Source organism: Saccopteryx leptura, chromosome 3 (genome assembly GCF_036850995.1).
Source record: "Saccopteryx leptura isolate mSacLep1 chromosome 3, mSacLep1_pri_phased_curated, whole genome shotgun sequence".
Taxonomy (NCBI): Eukaryota; Metazoa; Chordata; class Mammalia; order Chiroptera; family Emballonuridae; genus Saccopteryx; species Saccopteryx leptura.
In genome coordinates this window covers 297,559,040-297,580,559 of record NC_089505.1, presented here as the reverse complement: position 1 = coordinate 297,580,559, position 21,520 = coordinate 297,559,040, and the positions used below count along the sequence as shown (strand labels likewise).

The 21,520-nt window shown below is 39.0% G+C and overlaps 1 protein-coding gene across 1 annotated transcript in view; it reads right to left on the bottom strand.

Annotated features, from left to right (window-relative positions):
- The window catches only part of MRPS28 (mitochondrial ribosomal protein S28), an 86,922-nt gene that overhangs the window by 47,721 nt on the left and 17,681 nt on the right, over nucleotides 1-21,520 (bottom strand). Inside the window, exon 2 of the mRNA XM_066378837.1 lies at nucleotides 20,329-20,510. Coding sequence (XP_066234934.1) covers nucleotides 20,329-20,510 — 182 coding nt within the window. The remainder of the gene's footprint in view (nucleotides 1-20,328; nucleotides 20,511-21,520) is intronic.

Below are 21,520 nucleotides of genomic sequence, written 5' to 3'. Positions count from 1 at the left end.
TGGGGAACCAATGAGTAAGAGCAATCAGTGTGTCTAAATGCATGTTTGTTGACAGCTGTAATTGGGTCACTTCCCCAAAATTAAAATCACAGATTTTAGCACTGGGAAGGCTCTAAGAAAATTAACAAGACAATGGGACTGAGGATCAAAGAGAGTATGTGACATGCTCAAGCTGATGGACAGGACAGGAACGGAATCTCTTGATTCCCTTATGTTGCCATTCTCAAACAAAAAGTTCTTTAAAAAATTAATATATAACGCACATACCACACAATTCATTCATTGAAAGGTGCACCTATTACCACCATCATTTGTTACTCTTTCATCACTCTAAAAGAAACTACACCCCTTAGCCATCACCCGCCATACCCCTATCCCTCATCCTCCCATCCCGAGGCAACAACTAATCTACTTTCTACTCCTAAATATTTGCCTATTTTGGACACTTCACATACATGAAGTCATACAACATATAGCCCTGCGTGACTGGCTTCTCTCACTTGGTATATTGTTTCCAAGGTTCAGTCACGTTGTGTCATGTATCGGTACTTCATTACTTTTTATGGCCAAAGAGCATACCATTGTATGGAATACACACACTGTGTTTATCAGTTCATTAGTTGGTGGACATTTGAGTTGTTTCCACCACTTGGCTATTATGAATACAGCTATGAACATTTCTGTACAAGTTTCTGAATTGACATATGTTTCCATTTCTCTTGGGTACGTCTCTAGGAGTGGAATTGCTGGGCCGTACGGTAACTGTTGAAGTACTACTCAAGGAAGTGCCAAGGTATCTTCCAAAGTGGCTGCACCACTTCACATTCTCATTCACCACAGAATTCTTGCTTTTAAAATCATAACAACTACTCAGACCATGATATAAACTTATTTTCTGCTAATAGGTAACTGAAGAAAGAACCCAAGTATTGATATATTTTTAAAAAACAACATACTGGTAATACATGAGATTAAGATGCAGAGTTCAGAACACAGAATAGCTCTAAATTAGTATTTTAAAAAGGGTTACCATGTAGTAAATATTCCTTTTATAACTTAAACCATAAGAAAGCATTCTATATTCAATACAAGGAATATGGATATATGTCAAACATTTCTAAAATAATGGGAAATCTTAAACATAAATAATAAAGAAAAAATTAAATTTTCTCAAAAACAAATAGAATTTATCTAGTTAGGTGATAGCTACATACTTATAGTCATTAAGAGAAAACACTATCTTTAAGATAGAAAACTAATGGGTAGGGTATTCAACAGGGCAAAGTAAAAGCAGTATGCTGATGTGGGAAGAAAATAAAATCTCGCATCTACAAACATATAAAGACACTAAAGGGTTACTTGTTCAATGTTTTGGTAAGCAATTTGGGATCTATGATGTCATAAACTATGCAGCAACCTACACATCCTGCACAGGAAGGAGCTTTGCTTCTCTTCACCACGTGCGCTTCCTGTGTAGGAGAATGACTAAAACCATATGCAAATAAAACAAAATCTGAGTCTAGATGAAAAAACTGGAAGGAAATTCACCAAAATGATTGGTGGATGTCAGAAGATCTTCCTTTTTTCTTTTCTTTTGTTGAAGTTTTAGCAGCATATTTTTTTAAACTGAGATAACTGACAGAACATTAATTTCAAGTAATGACATAATGACCTGAGATCTGTACATATTGTGACATGATCACCACAGTGCGTCTAGTTCCCACCCACCCACCATCACATGGGGTTACACCACTGGACCTATGAAGGTTTACAGTTTCCCTACTTAAGGAATCTCTCATAGCTTTTCTTTTTACAGGAATGCAGGACTTTTACAAGTTGAAAGAAAAAAATAATAATAGCAAAAATACCAACATAATATAATTTTAGTAATTTGGCTTGAACCCCAAAGAACATTAGCTTTGACACGGCAGTAATTAACACTCAGAATAAATGAATTAAAGTTTTAACCTGAAATGAAGAAACCAAGAGAAGCAATTGGGTTTGGTCTGGTCATAAGTAGAAGATTATATAAAAATGTGAAAGGATACTGCATAAATTCACACTGATGCATTTTAAGTAAGCCATAAAATTTTAACACGAAAGAGCACAGCATCTGATGATATTTACAATGACGGATGTCTAAATACTTTTTCTACTTTCCATTTTATTATAAAAGTGCAACTAGGAATATTTTGTTTGGTTAATTATCCAATTCAAAAAAGTGAACCTGAAACTAGACCTATACACACAGAAATGTAGAAGGAGCACACTGCAACGTCATCGGTTAGAAAGACATCCTGAAATTCAGACTAGGAGGGCGCATGTGGGAGCAGTCTGTCCTTCTGCTAGTCAACAACAGTTCACAGCTGACAATGGTGTGGCTAAATCTAGCGTAATTTAGAATTAGTTGATAACATCTCCGGTAAAGTGATTTGGTAAAACTGAAATCGGAGTGTGGCCTAAGATAAACTGTAGCTATACTTAATATTTCTTAAGTATTTTACATAAGATTTTTTGCAACGAAAAGTTGTCGAAATGCAAAAAGTGGTACCAGAAGTATGTTTAATTTGGTAAACATTTCACTTACTATTTTAAAAAGACAGAAAGCTCTGTCCTCAGTGAGCAGACTGCTCAGGACTCTGTCCTCACTCCGTGCAGGGAAGGGGGGGCTGGCGGCGCTCCAAGCGCCCGGGAACCAGGTTACTGACTGCAGACCCTCATAGCTTCTCCAGGCCCCCATCTCCTTGCCTACCAGAGTAAATAGTGTTGCCTGGCTCAGAATCCTACTGGATCTTATCCTTTCTCTGCAAAAGTCAATGTAATTTACATCAAATACAGAAAGGACAGAATAAAAAAGTTATGGTTACATATTTGAGAACTGAATAGAGAATTTGAATTATGACCTAATTTCACCCATTCTTCATTCCATTCCCATCTCTGAAAAAAAATGAAACAATAAGTAAATAAGCAGTTTCCAAGAATTGTGACAATTTTATTTTCCAGAAAATGAAATCAGTGGATAGCCACCCTTAGGAAATGAGCAAAGAACAAACTCATTCACCCATGAGTTAAAACATAATAATTAGAACGGAAAGAGGCAAAAAATCATTACTTTAATTATGTATTATGTTTTCTTTACTATAGAAAGTTGAAAAATGTTATCAGAAATCATCTGAAACAAACAAATCTTAGTAGCCGTTTCTAATATAAAAAGCATTCAGTTACTAATTTTTGTTCTGTTTTATATTTTTATTTAAAGATAGGAAAAGTCCCATTACCTTCAAAATTCAGCCACCCTATAAAGGAAAATAAGTTTTATTCTGAAAAATACAAAAGCAGAAAGGAAAAGTGTGCTGAGTGGCAGCCAGACCGGCTCCTTCCCAGGCTGCAGCACCTCCCTGCAGCCAGGAGGGGCGGGCATCTCACACGCGGCTCCTTCCGAGGCTGCAGCGCCTCCCTGCAGCCGGGAGGGGCGGGCATCTCACACGCGGCTCCTTCCCAGGCTGCAGCGCCTCCTTGCAGCCGGGAGGGGCGGGCATCTCACACGCCGCTCAGCAGCTGCTGTCAGGAAGGTTTCTAAAAACCTTTTGCTTTCCAGAGAAAAGGGCAGAGAAGCTGACTGTCCCTCCCCGTTCTCTTCCTGTCTTGAACACAGACATGCTGCCCCAGAGAACCTGCGACCTCACTGTACCAATACACAAGAAAGCAGGAAGCCAGCACTGATGTCAAGTTTTGCTCAATGACCCCAGGAGCCACCAACGTTTAGAATTCAAATGCAAGAGAAACAAGCCTCTATATGTTTAAGTCACAAGCCATCAAGGTATCTGCTATGTGCAACTGAAACCCATCTAATGATCTGGAAAGTCACTGATTCTGAGGCTCACTTTCCTCATCTGTAAAGTAGGTACAATGAAAGTAAGGCATGAATGTACAGTATCTGTGTGACATACAGAAAAAGGTCAATAATGCCAGCTGTTCATGGTCATGATGATGACAGTGATGACCTCATTTAATTCTCACACCAACTGGAGTAAGTACTATCATTTCATTCATCTCTTTTAAAGGCAAGATAAGATAATTGAGATTCCCATGAAGTGATGCAACTTGTCCAAGATCACACAATTAATATGTAGCAGAACCAGGATTCAAATTCAGAAATTCTCAGGGCCAGTGAGTCGCTTTTCTAAAAAAGCGACTCAATGTAGTAAGAGCAAAGAGAAATGCTGAATGTTCAAGCTGAACTCTGACAAGGAAGAAGCACTCAAGGTCAAATTGCAAACATTCGTTAGGTACTAGAATGCTCCAGAGCAATTCAGGTTAGTCTGTGTTTCAGACTACAGAAAAGCCTGTGACTGCGCCCATCAGAAGAAGCTCTGGCTGCTCTGAAAGACCTGGGTGTGCCTCAGCACTTAACTGTCCTGGTGCATAACCTGTACTGTGGACAGGAAGCCACTGTTGGGAGAGAGTATGGAGAGACAAAACGGCTTCCTGTAGGCAAAGATGTCAGCCAAGGAGGCATCTCATCTCCCTATGTGTTCAGTCTGTACACAGAACACATCATATGAAAAACTGGGCTAGAACCAAGGAAGAAGTAAAAATTGGTGGAAGAACTAGCAATAACTTATGACATGCAGATGATACCATCTTACAGGCAGAAAGTAGCAATGATTTAAAATGAATTTCAATGAAAGTGAAGGAACAAAGTGTTAAAGCTGGACTACACTTGAACATCAAGAAGACAGAGATCATGACCACAGAAGAAATACACAACTCTAACATAGGCAATGAAGACATTGAAATTGTCCAAGATTGCTGATCTTGGCACAGTCATCAATGCAGATGAAGACTGCAGTCAAGATCTCATGAGAAGGCTGAGTCTTGGAAAGGCAGCAAGGGAAGAATTAGGAAAGATCACTCAGAGCAAAGATGTGTCATTAGAGACCAAGGCTAAGACCATCCATACCCTTGTATTACCAATTACTATCATATGTACAGATGAGAAAGCTAGACAGGGAAGAAGGCTGATAGGAAAAAAATTTCATTCACCTGAAATACATGTTGAAATATGGTCTACCTATATCAGGGGTCGGGAACCTATGGCTCACGAGCCAGATGTGGTTCTTTTGATGGCTGCATCTGGCTCGCAGACAAACTTTAATTAAAAAAATAATAACGTTAAAAATATAAAGCATTCTCATGTATTACAATCCATTTCCTACCGCTCATGTTTATGGTTGTGGGTGGCTAGAGCCAATCACAGCTGTCCTCTGGGACAACAACAAATTTTTATTGGATAAGGAGTAAGGTACACGGGTCATTGCATGGCTCTCACGGAATTACATTTTCAAATATGTGGCGTTCATGGCTCTCTAAGCCAGAAAGGTTCCCTATACCCTGGACTGCCAGAAAGATGCAAGTGATCCTAGAGCAAATTAAGCTGAACACCACCCGAGGCAAAAATGACAGAACTGAAGGTGTCTTACTTCAGCCATGTCATGAGAAGGCAGGGTCTCTGGAAAAGACAATAATGCTGAGAAAAACAGAAAATAGCAGGAACAGAGGAAGACCAAATATGAGATGGAATGACTATAAAGAAGCCATAGGCTAAGTCTGTAGGAGCTGAGTAAGACCACTGAGAACAGGACACTGTAGACGTCACTTACTCATGAAGTCTCCAGGAATCTGAGCTGACTCAATAGCATCTAACATACATAATGATTATGATAATATTAGACAATCATGAAGAACATATATCTCCTAATTTTAAATTCTGGAAAATAATAAATTTTCATTGAATTCAACATTAATTTTATTTTTCTTCTTAAAACTGAGATGGCCTTCAATTCTTTACTAAAACAGGAATACTCAATCCTCTTCAACAGAGGTAATTTTATTCCTTTATAACACCAATGGAAAACTAAGAACAGTATATCTCCACCAATAATTGCAACACCCTACTGCTGTTAGCTAAGTGCTTTACTCCTCCTGTCTGTCAAAAAAGCAAGCAAGAACATTTATGGTGAACTTATAATCTGCAATGATTATACCACAAATTTAAAATTATTTTTGCCAAAAGATATAGGATATGTTTATTTTCTTAAAGTGACTTAAGATTCCTTTGGGGGGAGAATTTCATAACAGTCCTAAAATTTAGGAAGTGGCTGCTGCTATTATTAGTCATGAACATCGACACCATCACTAACATACAGAAGTTCTATTACGAACTATCACGTACTAAGCTTACTTCTGGGATAAGCTCCTTCAAAGTTCAGATGTTTCCTTCAGTGTAATAAATCAAATAACTTAAAAAAAATTCATGCTGAAGGCAGAATATTTGAAAAACAAGCTAAATTCAGAATTAAAGTTTCTAAATAAATGACATCCAGGAAACAGGTGAGCTGAAATATTTGCAATTGCAATTAGAAAAAGATATTTCATGTCTGGAATAGATCTTGAGATTTAAAAAGCTTATATTTAGCTGTTAACTTTCAAAAATAGTTTAGTGTATATCTCTTTAATAAATGTAATATAACTGCTCTCTCCCCTAAAATGGGTGATGAGTAAAATAGAACCTTTGAGGTAAGGTTAACTGTAGTAAAAATGCTGAGTCTCAAAATATGTACATTCATGGCAATGTATTTTGGAAGCCAAATTATTTCAAATCATATACTCTACAGTAAAAAGAACAGCTTTCTCCATATATACCATAGCAAATAATTGATAACCCCACTCAAAAAGTTCTGTATGCTTTCAAGGAAAATACATCAAGAAGAAACTGATTTGCTTAATAAATTAAAAAATGACACAGACCATAGCATAAAATCGACATGAACAGTTATAATATGTTCAATCAGTACTAATTAAGGATACAATTATACCTATTTAATAGCTTATCTGCATTTTAAAAAGAAACACAAATTATTCTATTTTAGGTCTAAACTAAGATTCTGAATTTAAACTTTAAAAGAAACCTAACTGTATATTTATGAAAAAATATTTTCTTAAAAATTAAAACAAACTAAAAACAAAATATCGTATTTTTAAATATAGGACTATATTGAGCCTAAATGATTCCTAATTTACCAAATAAAAGAAAAAGGGGTACATATGAATGGAGACATTTATAAGTATCATTTGTAGGCATACAAAGTGTTTTTCAATCATGAGAATGTTGTGGCTTTTCAAATATGGGCACTCCCAAACACTGCTTTTTGAACAATTCCTTGGCTCAGTCAGCCTAGTGCTGGGACTCTTGGGTAAATAGCACTTTACTGCTCCCACTGAAGTGGGATCAGACCCAAGCCTCCTGCCACCGGCCCATGCTCTTCCCGATGCCTGTCCTGCTCAACTGCCCCGCACATGCCGACAACTACAATTGCCTCCCTACCAGTTTCATCCTCTGAAATTCTGTAAAGCACTTTTAGAGGAATGTAAAAGAGAAGAGGGACACAGAACAAGAACCAATGAAGGTATGTGACAATTTCAGAAAAAGAAACACCAAGGTACAGCGTTAACTACTACAGAGAGTGTGAGCAAAGCCTGTGGGGGCAAGGTGACCAGAAGGTGACTGATGAGTTCGAGAGGTGCTCTCAGCGAACACGGGCATGGGCAGGGCCAGGTGAGCGGAACTGAAAAATAAGTGGAAATTTACAAATAAGGGCAATTTGGGAGACAGAGAAAGAGAATAACAGTTTGAAGGAGAAACAGGTAAAATGTTCCAAATTTTATTAAATTCTTTAGAAAAGATGATCATTGAAAATTTAAGGTAGAGAACAGGAAATCCAGGGAGTATTAGGTTGAATCATAAAATTTCAGATAATTAACCATTTTTTACTTAAAAAAAAAACCCCAGCAATTTCATACAGAATAAAGAAATGGATTGCAATAAAGAAAGATCAGGTTACCTGCTAAGGAGGTGGAAGAGAGGACTATGAGGCCTCAGAGTAAAAGAGGCAAAATACTGAGAAGTCCAGAGGGAATGAAGAATCTTGAGCTCTGGCTGAGGCCGGATGGATAATAAGAACATAACTGAATACACCCGGCAGGGTGACATGACTCCGAAAGGGTTCCATCTGCTATTTTATTTTACACTAGCTGTACCTGGCCACGCATTGCTGTGGCTCAGTCTGGTTAAATGGAAAAGAAAGAAAAGAGAAAGCACACGTTTCTAATATGTTTAATGTCACAATGCTTGTGGGTATACAATATTTTTTGTTGTTCCATTGTCTGTGCAGATATAGAGATTGTCTGGTTTGCCCACTCTAGAATATGCAACATATAATTGTCCATGTGAGAAGCAATCCGTGTCTAGATCTAAATCACACAATTCTAAAGACTAGCCCTGAGCTTTGTTGATGGTGATTGCAAACGCCAATCCAATTGGGAACTGCAATCTCTTAAATTGAAATGGCATATCCGTTGGAATCAGGAATGCGAGGAATGAGGACATCTTCACCTTTGAAAGGTCCTGTCAAGATTGTTGCTTCTACGACGTTGCTCATTAATTTTTTTACTGCAAGCCACGTGCCATTGCAAAGCTTTGGCTGGTTGATATTTCGCAACATAATTGGCACGCGGATTTTCAATTGCAGTACATGCGGTGGCATCCCTGGAAGATCGAGTGAATTCAAAAATTCTGTTGGATAATTAACCGCTTCGTCTGCTTCCACAACAGTGTCGACGGACTTGTATGTGACTGCCTCGCTTTGAATGTTAGACTGAATAATATTAAGTTCGTAGATGTCTTTGTTCTTGGCCGCAAGAATAGCTCGTTCACTCAGTCAATCGTGATTCTTATAATTGGTTTGAATATTGGGAAATACTTTTTCAACCAATTCTTTTTTTGACATCACTAAATTGCAGAAGTTAGAAGGCAATGAAATTTGTCCTGAGGTCAGATCAACCGGCACCTTTCCATTCCCAATTTCCAGCAACTGATGTGAGAATATCTCAGCTGATTGACTGTTTTGCACCTGGACACACATATTTGTAGTTAATTTTAACATCTTTACGTGTCGCCACAAAGTAGAGTATTTCAGGCAAGCATTTATTTCATCCGCTAGTGTTGATCGAGGATGTTTGCCTGTAATGTTTGCCTGAAACCTCCTGCAAGCAATATTAATGCGTTCCCAAATGGTCTGATGTTTCCACGCAAATCTTGCAATGATCGATCAAGAGCCTCGAGTGATTTTTTGTGCACCATTGTGCATTCATCCCAAACAATAAGTTTGCATTTCTGCAATACTTTTCCCATGCAGGATGTTTTGGAAATGTTGCACATGGGAGTTTCAATGAATTGCATGTTCAATGGCAATTTCAAAGTGGAATGAGTTCTTCCACCTGGTAGCAATTCTGGATGATGCAAGAGCTAAGGCTATGTCATTTTGGGATCGAATTGCTGCCAGAATCAATCTAATTAGGAATGTTTTACCAGTTCCTCCTGGTACATCTAAGAAAATTTCTCCAACCTCATTACTGACAGTTTGCATTATTTGATCATAAATACCTTTTTGCTCAAGCATTAGCTTAGGAATATTTGATTGCACATATGATAAAAGATCACCCATGTTGTAATTTTGTTCACGACGCAATTCTACGTGGAATGAAGCAGCAGATTAATTTGGTGATGGCATTCCCAATTGATTGAGAACTTTGTTCGCGATTTCTAAGCACAAATCTTCAATCATTATCAACACTTCGTTGTAGATTTCTGCTGTGAAATCCATGTTCATATTTGAATTTTCCTTGTATATTCGATGGAAAATATCTTCAGCCATGAGAGATTTATATTTCTCCCATAACATTGAAATGGAATCGTAAAATATTTAGTATAGCGTGTGTTGCTTTTATGTCCAACAGATGGCGCTGTTTTTCAAAAAAAGCATGTTTTTACCTGTCACAGGTGTGACATCTATATAATAGTAGGTATATAAAAACAAAATACTGCGCGTATTCGAATGCAATGTTGTGTCAAAATTTCAAAGCAATCGGTGAAGAACTTTCGGAGATTTAAGATTTTGAACAAACAAAGATTTACATTTTTATTTATATAGATTTGCATTTCCCTTTGAGAGAAAACTCCTCACTAACAGGATGTCTGAACCGGCACTCTAGAAGATGCTTCATGTGCCCAAACCCCAATCTGCACTACTGGTGTTGCCTTTCATTCTGGTTTTGTTTTGTTTTGTTCTGCTGATAATGATTCAGAAACTTTGAGCCCAATATGAAGTTGCAAATTCCAAGTGTGACTACAGCTTGATGAAAAGCAGCTCTACTCAACTTCCCTATTGCTAGGACCTCTATTTTTAGTCACCTGGGATGGCCACCTCAGTCTCTTCTCTAAACAGCCTCTTTCAGCTCCTTCCCCACCACTTCTCACTCCAGTCCAGCCCCTAACCAGCCCCTCCTGGATTACACGGTAGTCTCAGAACTGGTCTTGCTGTGCACATGCTTCTCGCACATCACTGCTAGGTCATCGTCCAAAAAGACCATATTTTGTTGATTTATAAAACCATTTCAACTTTCATTTCTCCAACAACTCCTTTGAACACTTCTTTGCCTGACCACACCATTCATTCGGGCATTTGTTCATGTACTCCTGTGTTACTGTTCTCCGTGTGTCTTTCCTCCAAAGGACGCATGCAGTCCTTCTAAACTGCATTCTATGCACTAGAATTAAGACATTCAATAATTAACAAGTCACACATACACACATCCTGGAAGTGTATTTGATTTGCATAAAGTAGTGGTTAACAATATGGACTTCTTCTTATTAATCAAAAATTACAAAATACTTGCTGAAATTCTGGGTCCCTGAGAGTCTCTAGAAGTTATCAAGTGGCAATTTATATTATACAAAATTCTACAAACTAAAAAAGAATTCAAGCTTTATATTAAGGTAGCTTTTAATTTTTTTAATCTCGTAAAGTCAACAGAACTACAGCCTGAACCAATTGTAGGAGCACAGCCTTGACTTTTTCTCTTCTTCGTCTTATTAAGATATTAACTTCAAAGCTTTTGTGGAAAGACTTAATTGCTAGCATTCCTAACAAACAGCCACCACAGTAGTTTCCAGATTCACTTTTAACCTTTACAGTCCTGGGAAGGCATATAAGGCAAACTTACTAAACACATACCTTTATACAATCTCAGGGATTATATAGCTGAACATCTATGAACATGCTACATGAAGCAAATCCACAGTGTACAGCAATCTAACAGAATCCAACAGAGCAAATCAATCCAATGAAATAATGTCATGCCATATATCTAGGGGGGCACTTCTAATGCTATTATTTTTTTGTGTGTGTGACAGAGACAGAGAGAGAGATAGAGAGAGAGGGACAGACAGGGACAGACAGACAGGAAGGGAGAGAGATAAGAAACATCAATTCTTCATTGTGGCTCCTTAGTTGTTCATTAGTTGCTTTCTCATATGTGCCTTGACTGGGGAGCTACAGCAGAGCAAGTGATCCCTTCTTCAAGCCAGCGACCTTCGGCTCAAGCCAGCAACCTTGGGCTTCAAGCCAGTGACCTCTGGGCTCAAGTCAGTGACCATGGGGTCATGTCTATGATCCCATACTCAAGTCAGTGACCCCGCGCTCAAGCCAGCAATCTTGGGGCATCTTACCTGGGCCCTCTGCATCCCAGTCTGAAGCTCTATCCACTGCCCCACCTCCTGGTGATGCTAATTCTATTAATTTTTTTAAAAACCTTATTCACAGAGATATAACTGACATATAACTTTATACTAGTCTCAGGTGTATAACGTAATGATTCAATATTTGTACATATTACAAAATGATCACCGCAATAAGTCTAATTACCATCTGCCACCATACAGTTATACCAGAAATATTTTCTTGTGATGAGAACTTTCAAGGTCTACTCACTTAGCAACCTTCCAGTAAGTAATACAGTATCATTAACTATAGCCACAATGACTTGTTTATTTTATAACTGGAAATATGTCCCTTTTGACCCCCTTCACTCATTCCACTCCCTACCCCCATACCCTGACTCTGGCAACCACCAATATCTTCCCTGTGTCTAAGAGATCGGGGGGGATATTTTGTTTGTTTGTTTGTTTTAGTCTAACGCTATTCAAAAAGTAAATTACATATGTTTCATGAGTTCAGAACATTCCTGAAATATTTTATAACATACATATTCTTAAGGTTTCTTACTAAAAGGTTAACAATAAACATCAGAGATTTGTTTTTAAAAATCTAATAGAATGATTTTCAATCACCAATCTATTAGAAAACAAGCACACTTTAATTCTATATTGTATCTGCTGGAATAAAAAGAATCACTTTATTCAAATTCTTATTATCTCTTTCCCCTTCCAAGACACCTAAAAACTTTTCTTTTTCAAACACTCAATATCATCCACTCTTCACTTGACCATATATATCATATCACACCACCTGAAATAGAAACAAAGACTGGGAAATTGGCTTGTTTATTCCACTTAGTGTCAAACAAAAGTACAAATAATATTCACTGCCTGTGCTAGTAACATTAGAGCTGCCAATCACACTTGTTTTGAAACTGTGATTTTCAGAACTGTCAATCATGTGTATTGTAATAGATACGCCAGTGCAGAATTGATGCTTTAAAAGACGTAATCTTCATGAACATATTAACTAATAAATGGACTTTATCTATAAAACCGGACTTCAGAACTTTACAGAAATGTAAACCATTCAACCAAAATTAAAATACAACTTAATGAAAATGTTTAGAGAATTAAGCTTTTTAGCCAAAAGGATAAGCTGGTTTAATTACAAAGACTTTATATTTTAGTAAAAGGAGGAATGTTCCTAACTGGTAGTAATCAGAAGTATTATGGCCACGAGTGGAAATGAGAGAAGGAAACTGATCTAAATCTGAGCATTTTAATTTCTATTTTTGAAGCAGGGAACAATGTCAATATAATTTATTCCCCTCGCCCACCTGCCCAATACAACCCAGCTTACCATCCACATTGTCATTCACGTCTGAAATCGGTCATTCCTTCTACCTCATGACCCATAATTACTCAGTCACCAAGTCCTGTTCCTTAGGTCTCCTAAATTGCGAATAAAAGCTCCTTTCCTACTGTTAGGTATAATTCACATTCTCACCATTTCTTTCCAGAAGTTTCCTTACTGGCCTCCCTAACTCCAGTTTCATCTTTTCAATATATGCCCCACTGCAAGAATGCACTCACTGAAACACACATTTGGTCCATGATATCTACCTGTTAGATGATATTTTAATGGGCCTTCCACACTTTCAGAATAAAGCTCTATTTTTTTTTAATGGTATAAAATTCCCTGAAGACGTGGCCCCCTGCCCACCTTCCCATTTTCCTATTGCTCCTCCTGAACTTAAGCCAGCAAAGCCACTGGAGTTCCCAGCAGAGCCAGGCTCCCTCAAAAGTATTCTGCGTGTGCGGCTCCCTCCCAGTCCCGCACTTCCTATCCCTTACCCAGCACCTACCCTCCACAACCCAACCCCTTGTAGTTCCTCTGGGAAACCTTCCGGCACAAGGTGACAGGTTCACTGAACCCCTCCTCTCCAAACCCCTACAAAACCCAAGAAGCAGAACCTACTCAGCGTTATGTATGTTCACTTCTCTACCCCATGACTGAACCATCCCCTCCCCGAGAGCAGGGATTGTCTCTAACATCGCTAGCATTAAACACAGACGTGGCATAGAACAGCTCATTAAATATTTGCTGCCTCTGTGAAAAGCTGTACCATGACCCAGTTTATTTAAAAATAAAAATAACTAGGACAAAAGGCAGTTTGATTTTTAATTTTTTCAGGAATCTCCATACTGTTTTCCACAGTGGCTACACCAGTCTGCATTCCCACCAGCAGTGCAGGAGGGTTCCCTTTTCTCCACATCCTCGCCAGCACTTATTCTGTGTTGTTTTGTTGATGAGCGCCATTCTGACTGGTGTGAGGTGGTATCTCATTGTGGTTTTAATTTGCATTTCTCTAATGATTAGTGATGAGCATTTTTTCATATGCCTATTGGCCATCTGTATGTCTTCTTTGGAGAAGTGTCTATTCATTTCTTTTGCCTTTTTTTGATTGGATTGTTTGTCTTCCTGGCTTTTGACCCAGCTATCCCACTTTTAGGAATATACCCTAAAGATCACCATAGCACTGTTTCAAAAGGAGAAATGCACCCCCATGTTTATGGCAGCATTGTTCACAATAGCAAAGATCTGGAAACAGCCCAAGTGTCTGTCAGTGGACGAGTGGATTAAAAAGCTTTGGTACATATATATAAATACTATGGAATACTACTCAGCCATAAAAAATGATGACATTGGATCATCTACATCATGGATGGATCTTGATAACATTATACTGAGTGAAATAAGTAAATCAGAAAAAACTAAGAACTATATGATTCCATATATAGGTGGGACATAAAAATGAGACTCAGAGACATGGATAAGTGTGTGATGGTTACGGAGGGGGGGGGGAGGAAGGAGAAAAAGGGGGTGGGGGAGGGGAGGGGCACAAAGAAAACCAGATAGAAAGTGATGGAAGACAATTTGACTTTGGATGAGGGGTATGCAACATAATCAAATGTCAAAATAACCTGGAGATGTTTTGTCTGAACATATGTACCTTGATTTATCAATGTCACCCCATTAAAATTAATTTTAAAAAATAAATAATTAATTAAAAAATAAAAATAAAATCAGAAGCTTAAGTCTTGAGACTCTAAAATGTATAATAGGTATATCCCAAGCCAAGCAAGCTAATTAGTTTTGTAAGGCAATATTTTAGACTTAACAATGTTCTTTTAAAACTTGTGTGTGTGTTCTATCTAGTTGTGCCACTGACTGCTTCTCATATGTGCCTGACCAAAGCTCGAGCCGGCAGCCCTGGGAGTGAGACAGCAACCTCAGGATCAAGAAAACAACCTCAGGATCCACAACCCTGTGACTAAGCCTGTGACCTCGGGCACTCCGGGGTGGCGCTCTATCCACTGTGTCACCAGCCTGGGAAGCTTAATGAAGTTCTTAAGAAATGTACTGATTTACTTACAAATTCACTATGAGCACTGGTGCCACCTCAAACAGTACTTAAGATCCAATAAGCCCATCTTATTTTTACCACTGTTCCTGCTGGAGGTGTTAAGGTCTCACCCACAATTACTGCTCACGTCCAAGACACTCAGCACCTGACTGGTTCAATGCACACTGCTCTGATATGTGACCAGTCCTATCAAGGGCATCAGCGAGCAGGCAGCCAACACAGACAAGACCCCAACTTGCTGACACTTTGCTTATCAGGAAGTCAGTTATCTGGTGACAGCCGGTCTCCACAGAACCCAATGAGAATCAAGCAGAGGGCTGCTGGGCTGTCACAGCACACACTGAAGTCCACACACTTCCCCAGAGAAGAGGCTGTGAGGTTCTCACTCAAACACTAGTTGTTCTTACTCAAGCACAGCAAATCTGGTAACCAATTTCCCAGGTATCCGAATATTGGAAGAAATTAGATCTAAGTTAAAAATGCAAACATAGGAGTAAGAACAAAAAAAGAGACACTCACAGATGAATACAAAAACTACATAACTGAGGGTAATGGGGTTCAGGAGCACTGATTCTATATATTTGAACTATGATACAATATAGAAATGTTTATAATTATGACCTTAGTCATCAAAAACAAAGACAAGCCTGACCAGGTGGTGGCGCAGTGGATAGAGCGTCTGATGGGATGCAGAGGACCCAGGTTCGAGACCTCGAGGTTGCCAGTTTGAGCACGGGATCATCTGGTTTGAGCAAAGCTCACCAGCTTGGACCCAAGGTCGCTGGCTTGAGCAAGGGGTTACTCGGTCTGCTGTAGCCCCCTGGTCAAGGCATATATGAGAAAGCAATCAATGAACAACTAAGGTGTCACAACAAAAAAACTAATGATTGATGCTTCTCATCTCTCTTCGTTCCTGTCTGTCCCTATCTGTCCCTCTCTCTGACTCTGTCTCTGTAAATAAACAAACAAATAAATAAATAAATAAAAAGACAAAAAACCCAAGTTAAACTATATACTTTCGGCCTAACAAGGTTCAAAAAAGGAGATGACATATTTTATTTAAAAAATTAATCAAAGGATTAAAAATTAAGTATTACATCTATAAAGAGCCAACTTTCTACTATTTACATTATAAACTTTTTTTAAATATGCCATTCCCAATAACAGCAGGAACACTGACTCTAAGCTACTAATCATATTTAACCAGTTCTTGTAACCACAGGTATCACTGTACTTACGATAACACAACCAGTCTGAAATAAAACCTGGGCCCATGATCATTAGCTTAGTGATGGCAACACGATCCAAACGCACTATGGACACCATACCAAGGGCCACGGTGTACTATAACTATGGACATCATAACTAAGGACATTATAACAAGCAACCTATGATTCTTCAATAGACCTCCACAGAGCATCACTACCACATACCTCAGGGTCCCTGGTATAACTGATTCATATGTGAGACTGTTTTAGGAAGTTTTATGACACATTAATAACTCTGTATCATAGGATTTAGAGGACAGTCCTTTCGAGTGAAAACATTCACGGGCACGGAGTCCTTGCCTTGGTAATGACCAATTGTGTGACTGAAACACTTCATTGATGCCCGGAGACTCATTTTCTTCATTTAAAAAATGGGGATAATAGATTCTACTTTCTATGCTTCTTATGAGGCATAAATCAGACAATAAACATAAAGTGCCAATATAGGTTTCCAAAAACCTGGCTATTATGATTTATCAGGTGGGGCTATGGGCAGGGATCTCAATACACACTGGGACAAATTTGGGGAAATTGTGTGCTGTATTAATGACACAAGAAAAAAATGTCTAAAGAAAAGGACAGGCAGCCTGACCAGGTGGTGGCGCAGTGGATAGAGCATCGGACTGGGATGCAGAGGACCCAGGTTTGAGACCCCGAGCTCACCAGCTTGAGTGCGGGCTCATCTGGTTTGAGCAAAAGCTCACCAACTTGAACCAGGTCGCTGGCTCCAGCAAGGGGCTACTCGGTCTGCTGAAGGCCCGAGGTCAAGGCACGTGTGGGAAGGCAATCAATGAACAATTAAGGTGTAGCAATGCACAATGAAAAACTAATGATTGATGCTTCTGATCTCTCTCCATTCCTGTCTGTCTGTCCCTGTCTATTCCTCTCTCTGACTCACTCTCTGTCTCTGTAAATAAAAAAAAAAAAAAAAAAAAAAAGGACAGGCAGCTTTACATGATGGACAAGTGTTTTGTATTTTTAAGTCATAGTAGAAGCTCTCTGACTCACAGGTCAGTTCACGGAAAAGTAGGATAAACACAAATACTGCAAAGATATTAACTTAGTAATGAATGTAAGTATCCTGATACAGGGCCAGGCCTTCTCACTGAGTGGAGGGTCAGACAGTGGAGCTCGGCCCCAACTCCCTTAATTAAATACACAATACCCCTACTGCAATGTCTGCACCACGCAGGGTCACTCACTTGAAGTCAAAACAGAAGGGTATTTGGGAAGCAATTCCTTCCAGATTTTTATGATTCCTCCTTTCCAATCTTTATGGTTTACTTGCTCAAACTAATTCAATAACAATTTTATTTAAAAATGAAATGGCTCCATTACAGTCTTTACAAAAATTTTTGTCTTAAGAACAAAAACCCTTTCTGTATTCATATTTTATTAGTATATGCAATAATATATTATTTAACAACAACACAAACAGATTTTGGAACAAACACAACTAGGTTTTGCTAAACATGTACCTCAACAGGAAGAAGCCAAAGAGCCCAGGTCTAGTAGAGGACTGCTACTCCTAACTGTCCATGTAGTGCTGGTATTAGTCAGCGGGTTTTACCAAAAAAAACCAGAATGTTTTAGCAAGGCACTTAATGCAGTGACAATTACATGAAGTTAATCCCATACTCATTCTGATTTATTACAATCTTATTTTTTATTTCAAGTCATAAGCTGATACAAGAGAAAAATACATACAATGGTTACAATTTTTGATGTTGGTACTGTAAGAAGTAGGCCCATCCACACTTCTAAAATCTCTAAATTTACTTATTATACTTCTATTTTGCAATCCATTTTAACTATACCACAATACTACTAACCATGCTTTAATACTATAGTTTATATTCCGAATGTTACTATTAATGTACTGTATTTCTAGAACTAATCTGTCTTTCTTTCTTTCTTTCTTTCTTAAGACAGAAAGTGAGAGAAGAGGGAGACAGAGAAAGCATCAACTCATTGTTCTACTTAGTTGTGACTCAAACTGGTGACCTTGGGTGTAGAGCCAATGCTCTCGGGCTCAAATCTGTGACCTACGCACTCCGGTCATCCCTCTATCCACTGCACCACTGACCAGGGAACTCATTTTTCATTTAAAAATGTTGTTTAACCTGACCAGGCGGTGACACAGTGGATAGGGCATCAGACTGGGATGAGGAAGACCCAGGTTCGAAACCCTGAAGTCGCCGGCTTGAGCACTGGCTCATCTGGCTTGAGCGCAGGCTCACCAGCTTGAGTGCAGGGTTAGTGGCTTGAGTGTGGGAGTGTAGACATTACCCCATGGTCGCTGGCTTGAGCAAGGAGTCACTTCCTCTGCTGCAGCCCCTCGGTCAAGGCACATATGAGAAAGCAGTCAATGAACAACTAAGGAGACTAAGGAGCCACAACGAAAAATTGATGCTTCTCATCTCCCTTCCTGTCTGTTCCCATCTGTCCCTCTCTATCTCTGTCACACACACACAAAAAAAGTTATTTAAACATTACTTTTTTGTAGTAAAAATATTCACCACCATATACACTTTAAACAAAATATTCCTCAAACTGTACTATATGAAACAATGAGTGTAAAGCCACTCTGAAATTTGGGCAGAATGTCTCCTCTACGCCAGAGCCATCTAGAGACTGTTCTGCACAACTCTAGGGACCCTTGGGACAAAGGCTGAAACTGTTTCTTTAAACTATGATATAATCTAAACTGATATGAAAAAATGTTCTAGTTCTTATTAAAAGGATGTTAATTAGGATGCTAACATCCTAATTTGGTTAACTAATTAGGCTCTTTAGTTAACCAAAATGATTTCTAATTCTTATCACTTACTCTAAGTTTGAAATGCCACTGAATTTATTGAAAACAATAATGAAAAAATTAAAACATTTTGCTAAGCTGGGTATTATATTAAATTTGAGTTATTTTTCATTTAATTTAATTCATCTTTAAGTAGAATATATTCAACCACACACAAGTCTAAATTAAAAAAATGATTCTTAAAAGAGATAAAAAAAGATTAGGCTGATGAATAATAAACACATTATGTAAATAACTACATCTAATTTGATTTTTTTTAATTTATTTCAGTGATAGAAGAAGAGAGTGAGAGAGAAAGAGAGAGAAATAGGGGTATCGAGCTGTTCTTGTATGTGCCCTGAGTGGGGATTGAACCAGCAACCTCTGTGCTTTGGGATGATGTTCTAACCAACTGACCTATCAGGCCAGGGAACCTACCTACATCTTATTTAGAGTCATTTAAATAGATGTATAAATCCGGACTCTGTCATTATTGAGATTTCACCTCCCAGAATCCGCTCAGTCAGAGGCCTGACACCACCACGATAGAGAGTGAACAGGTGTCCCGCCGGAACACTGTTCTATCTGGTCATACCATCTACACTTATAGGTGTGAAAAGGGGAAGACCAGAGACCCAGTGCGATTTCATGACCTTCCCATGAGGTGTTACCATCCTTTCACCAATGACAAAGACAATGGGTCAGATTAGAATAAAACAGTTCCCACCACAAATTCTGTAGAAAGGCAAAGTAACTGAAACAGTAATTAAAAGTACAGTGTATTGTAGAAAGTATCAGATCAGCATACTTTCAAAGCTAAGTGGCAGGTAGAGACCCAGAAAAGGGCTTTGGAAAGAACCTAAGCATTTCTACATGCAGAAATCAAAAGACTTAATAAATGCTCTGTGAAGAATATAACCCTTCTTTCCACGATACACTGAAAAGTGGACAACAGAGAGGAATGGAGCTTAAGCCTTCAGTGCTGTTCGTTATTCGGGAAAACAAAGGATGAACGTTCAACTCTTCTCTAAAACTATTCTCACTGTTGGAGAAGACATGAATCTGGCCTATCTTGGCTAACTAGCATTATAAAGAGAGATACATATACAATATTTTCTGTCTTTTCAAAAACCACTGACTAAACTCCAATAATACCTTTGAGATACCTTGACTTTTATGAATATTCTTAAAATACTTGGAAACGATTCTACTTACTCTCCATCCACTTCTGGTCTTTTACACACACAGTGAAACTTGCCGCCAAAATCTATATAAAGATCCTTCTCCACAATATGAAAGATTCGGCCAACGACTACTTTATCCTTGGCAGGCCCCATCTGAGTGAGAGGAGAATGTCTCAGCATAGACGCGAAGGATTCCACGCTTTTCGGAGAGCCCTAAATATGAAGAGAAATATGTATGCATATAATTCAACGTAAAGGTATAATATGGTGGGTATAATAACCTCTTAGAGGGAGAAACTTAAAAAGTCAATTTGTAGAATATTTATACTTTGTAGCAATAAAAAAGGTATTTACATGGAATTTTGCTTTAAAAAGCTTACTCTTCGACTTCCTTTCCCTCCCTTCCTTTGTGGAGAGGAGGCACAGAGAGAAGCAGGCATCTGCCCTTGGTAAGGGACAGCGCGGACAGGGTGGCCCAGAGGAGAATCCAGAAGGTGAGCAGAACTGGGCATGGCCTGCACAGAGCCTCCCTGACTGCATGGGGGGGGGGGGGGGGTGAGCACTGAGGAGAGCATCCAAGAAGAAAATGCCTTCGAATCCAGGTTTACGGAGAGCAGTATTCTTTTAAAACAACTTTAACACATTAAGTTAAAAATGACTAAGAGTCCTTCAATTAGCAGGCTGAACACAAATTTGTTATGCAGTATTTCCTTTTTTTTTTTTTCCAAGTTGTGAGGAAGGGAGATAGAGACGAGACAGACTCTCACATGTGCCCCGAGGCCAAGATCCACCCAGCAACCTCCCCTCCATCCCTGCTCCTCCCAATGGGTCTATGCTCTGCCCATTGGGGGCCATGCTTGCAACCAAGCTATTTTTAGTGCCTGAGGCAGAGGTTCCAGGGAGCTATCCTAAGTACCTAGCTGATGTGCTCAAACCAATCCAGCCATGGCTGCAGGAGGGGAAGAGAGAGAGAGAGAGGGAGAGAGAAGGGGAAGGGGAGGGTGGAGAAGCAGATGGTCACCTCTCCTGTGTGCCGTGACTGGGAATAGAACCCAGGACATCCATAGCCGGCAACGCTCTACCACTGAGCCAACCAGCCGGGGCGTTATGCAGAATTTCTAATGGCTGGACCACTAGAATTTCTTCAGAGGAGAATTAGCTTCTTCAACTGTTTTGTGCTGCTCACTTCCAGTGATCGTTTTACATACTGAAGTTACTTGAGG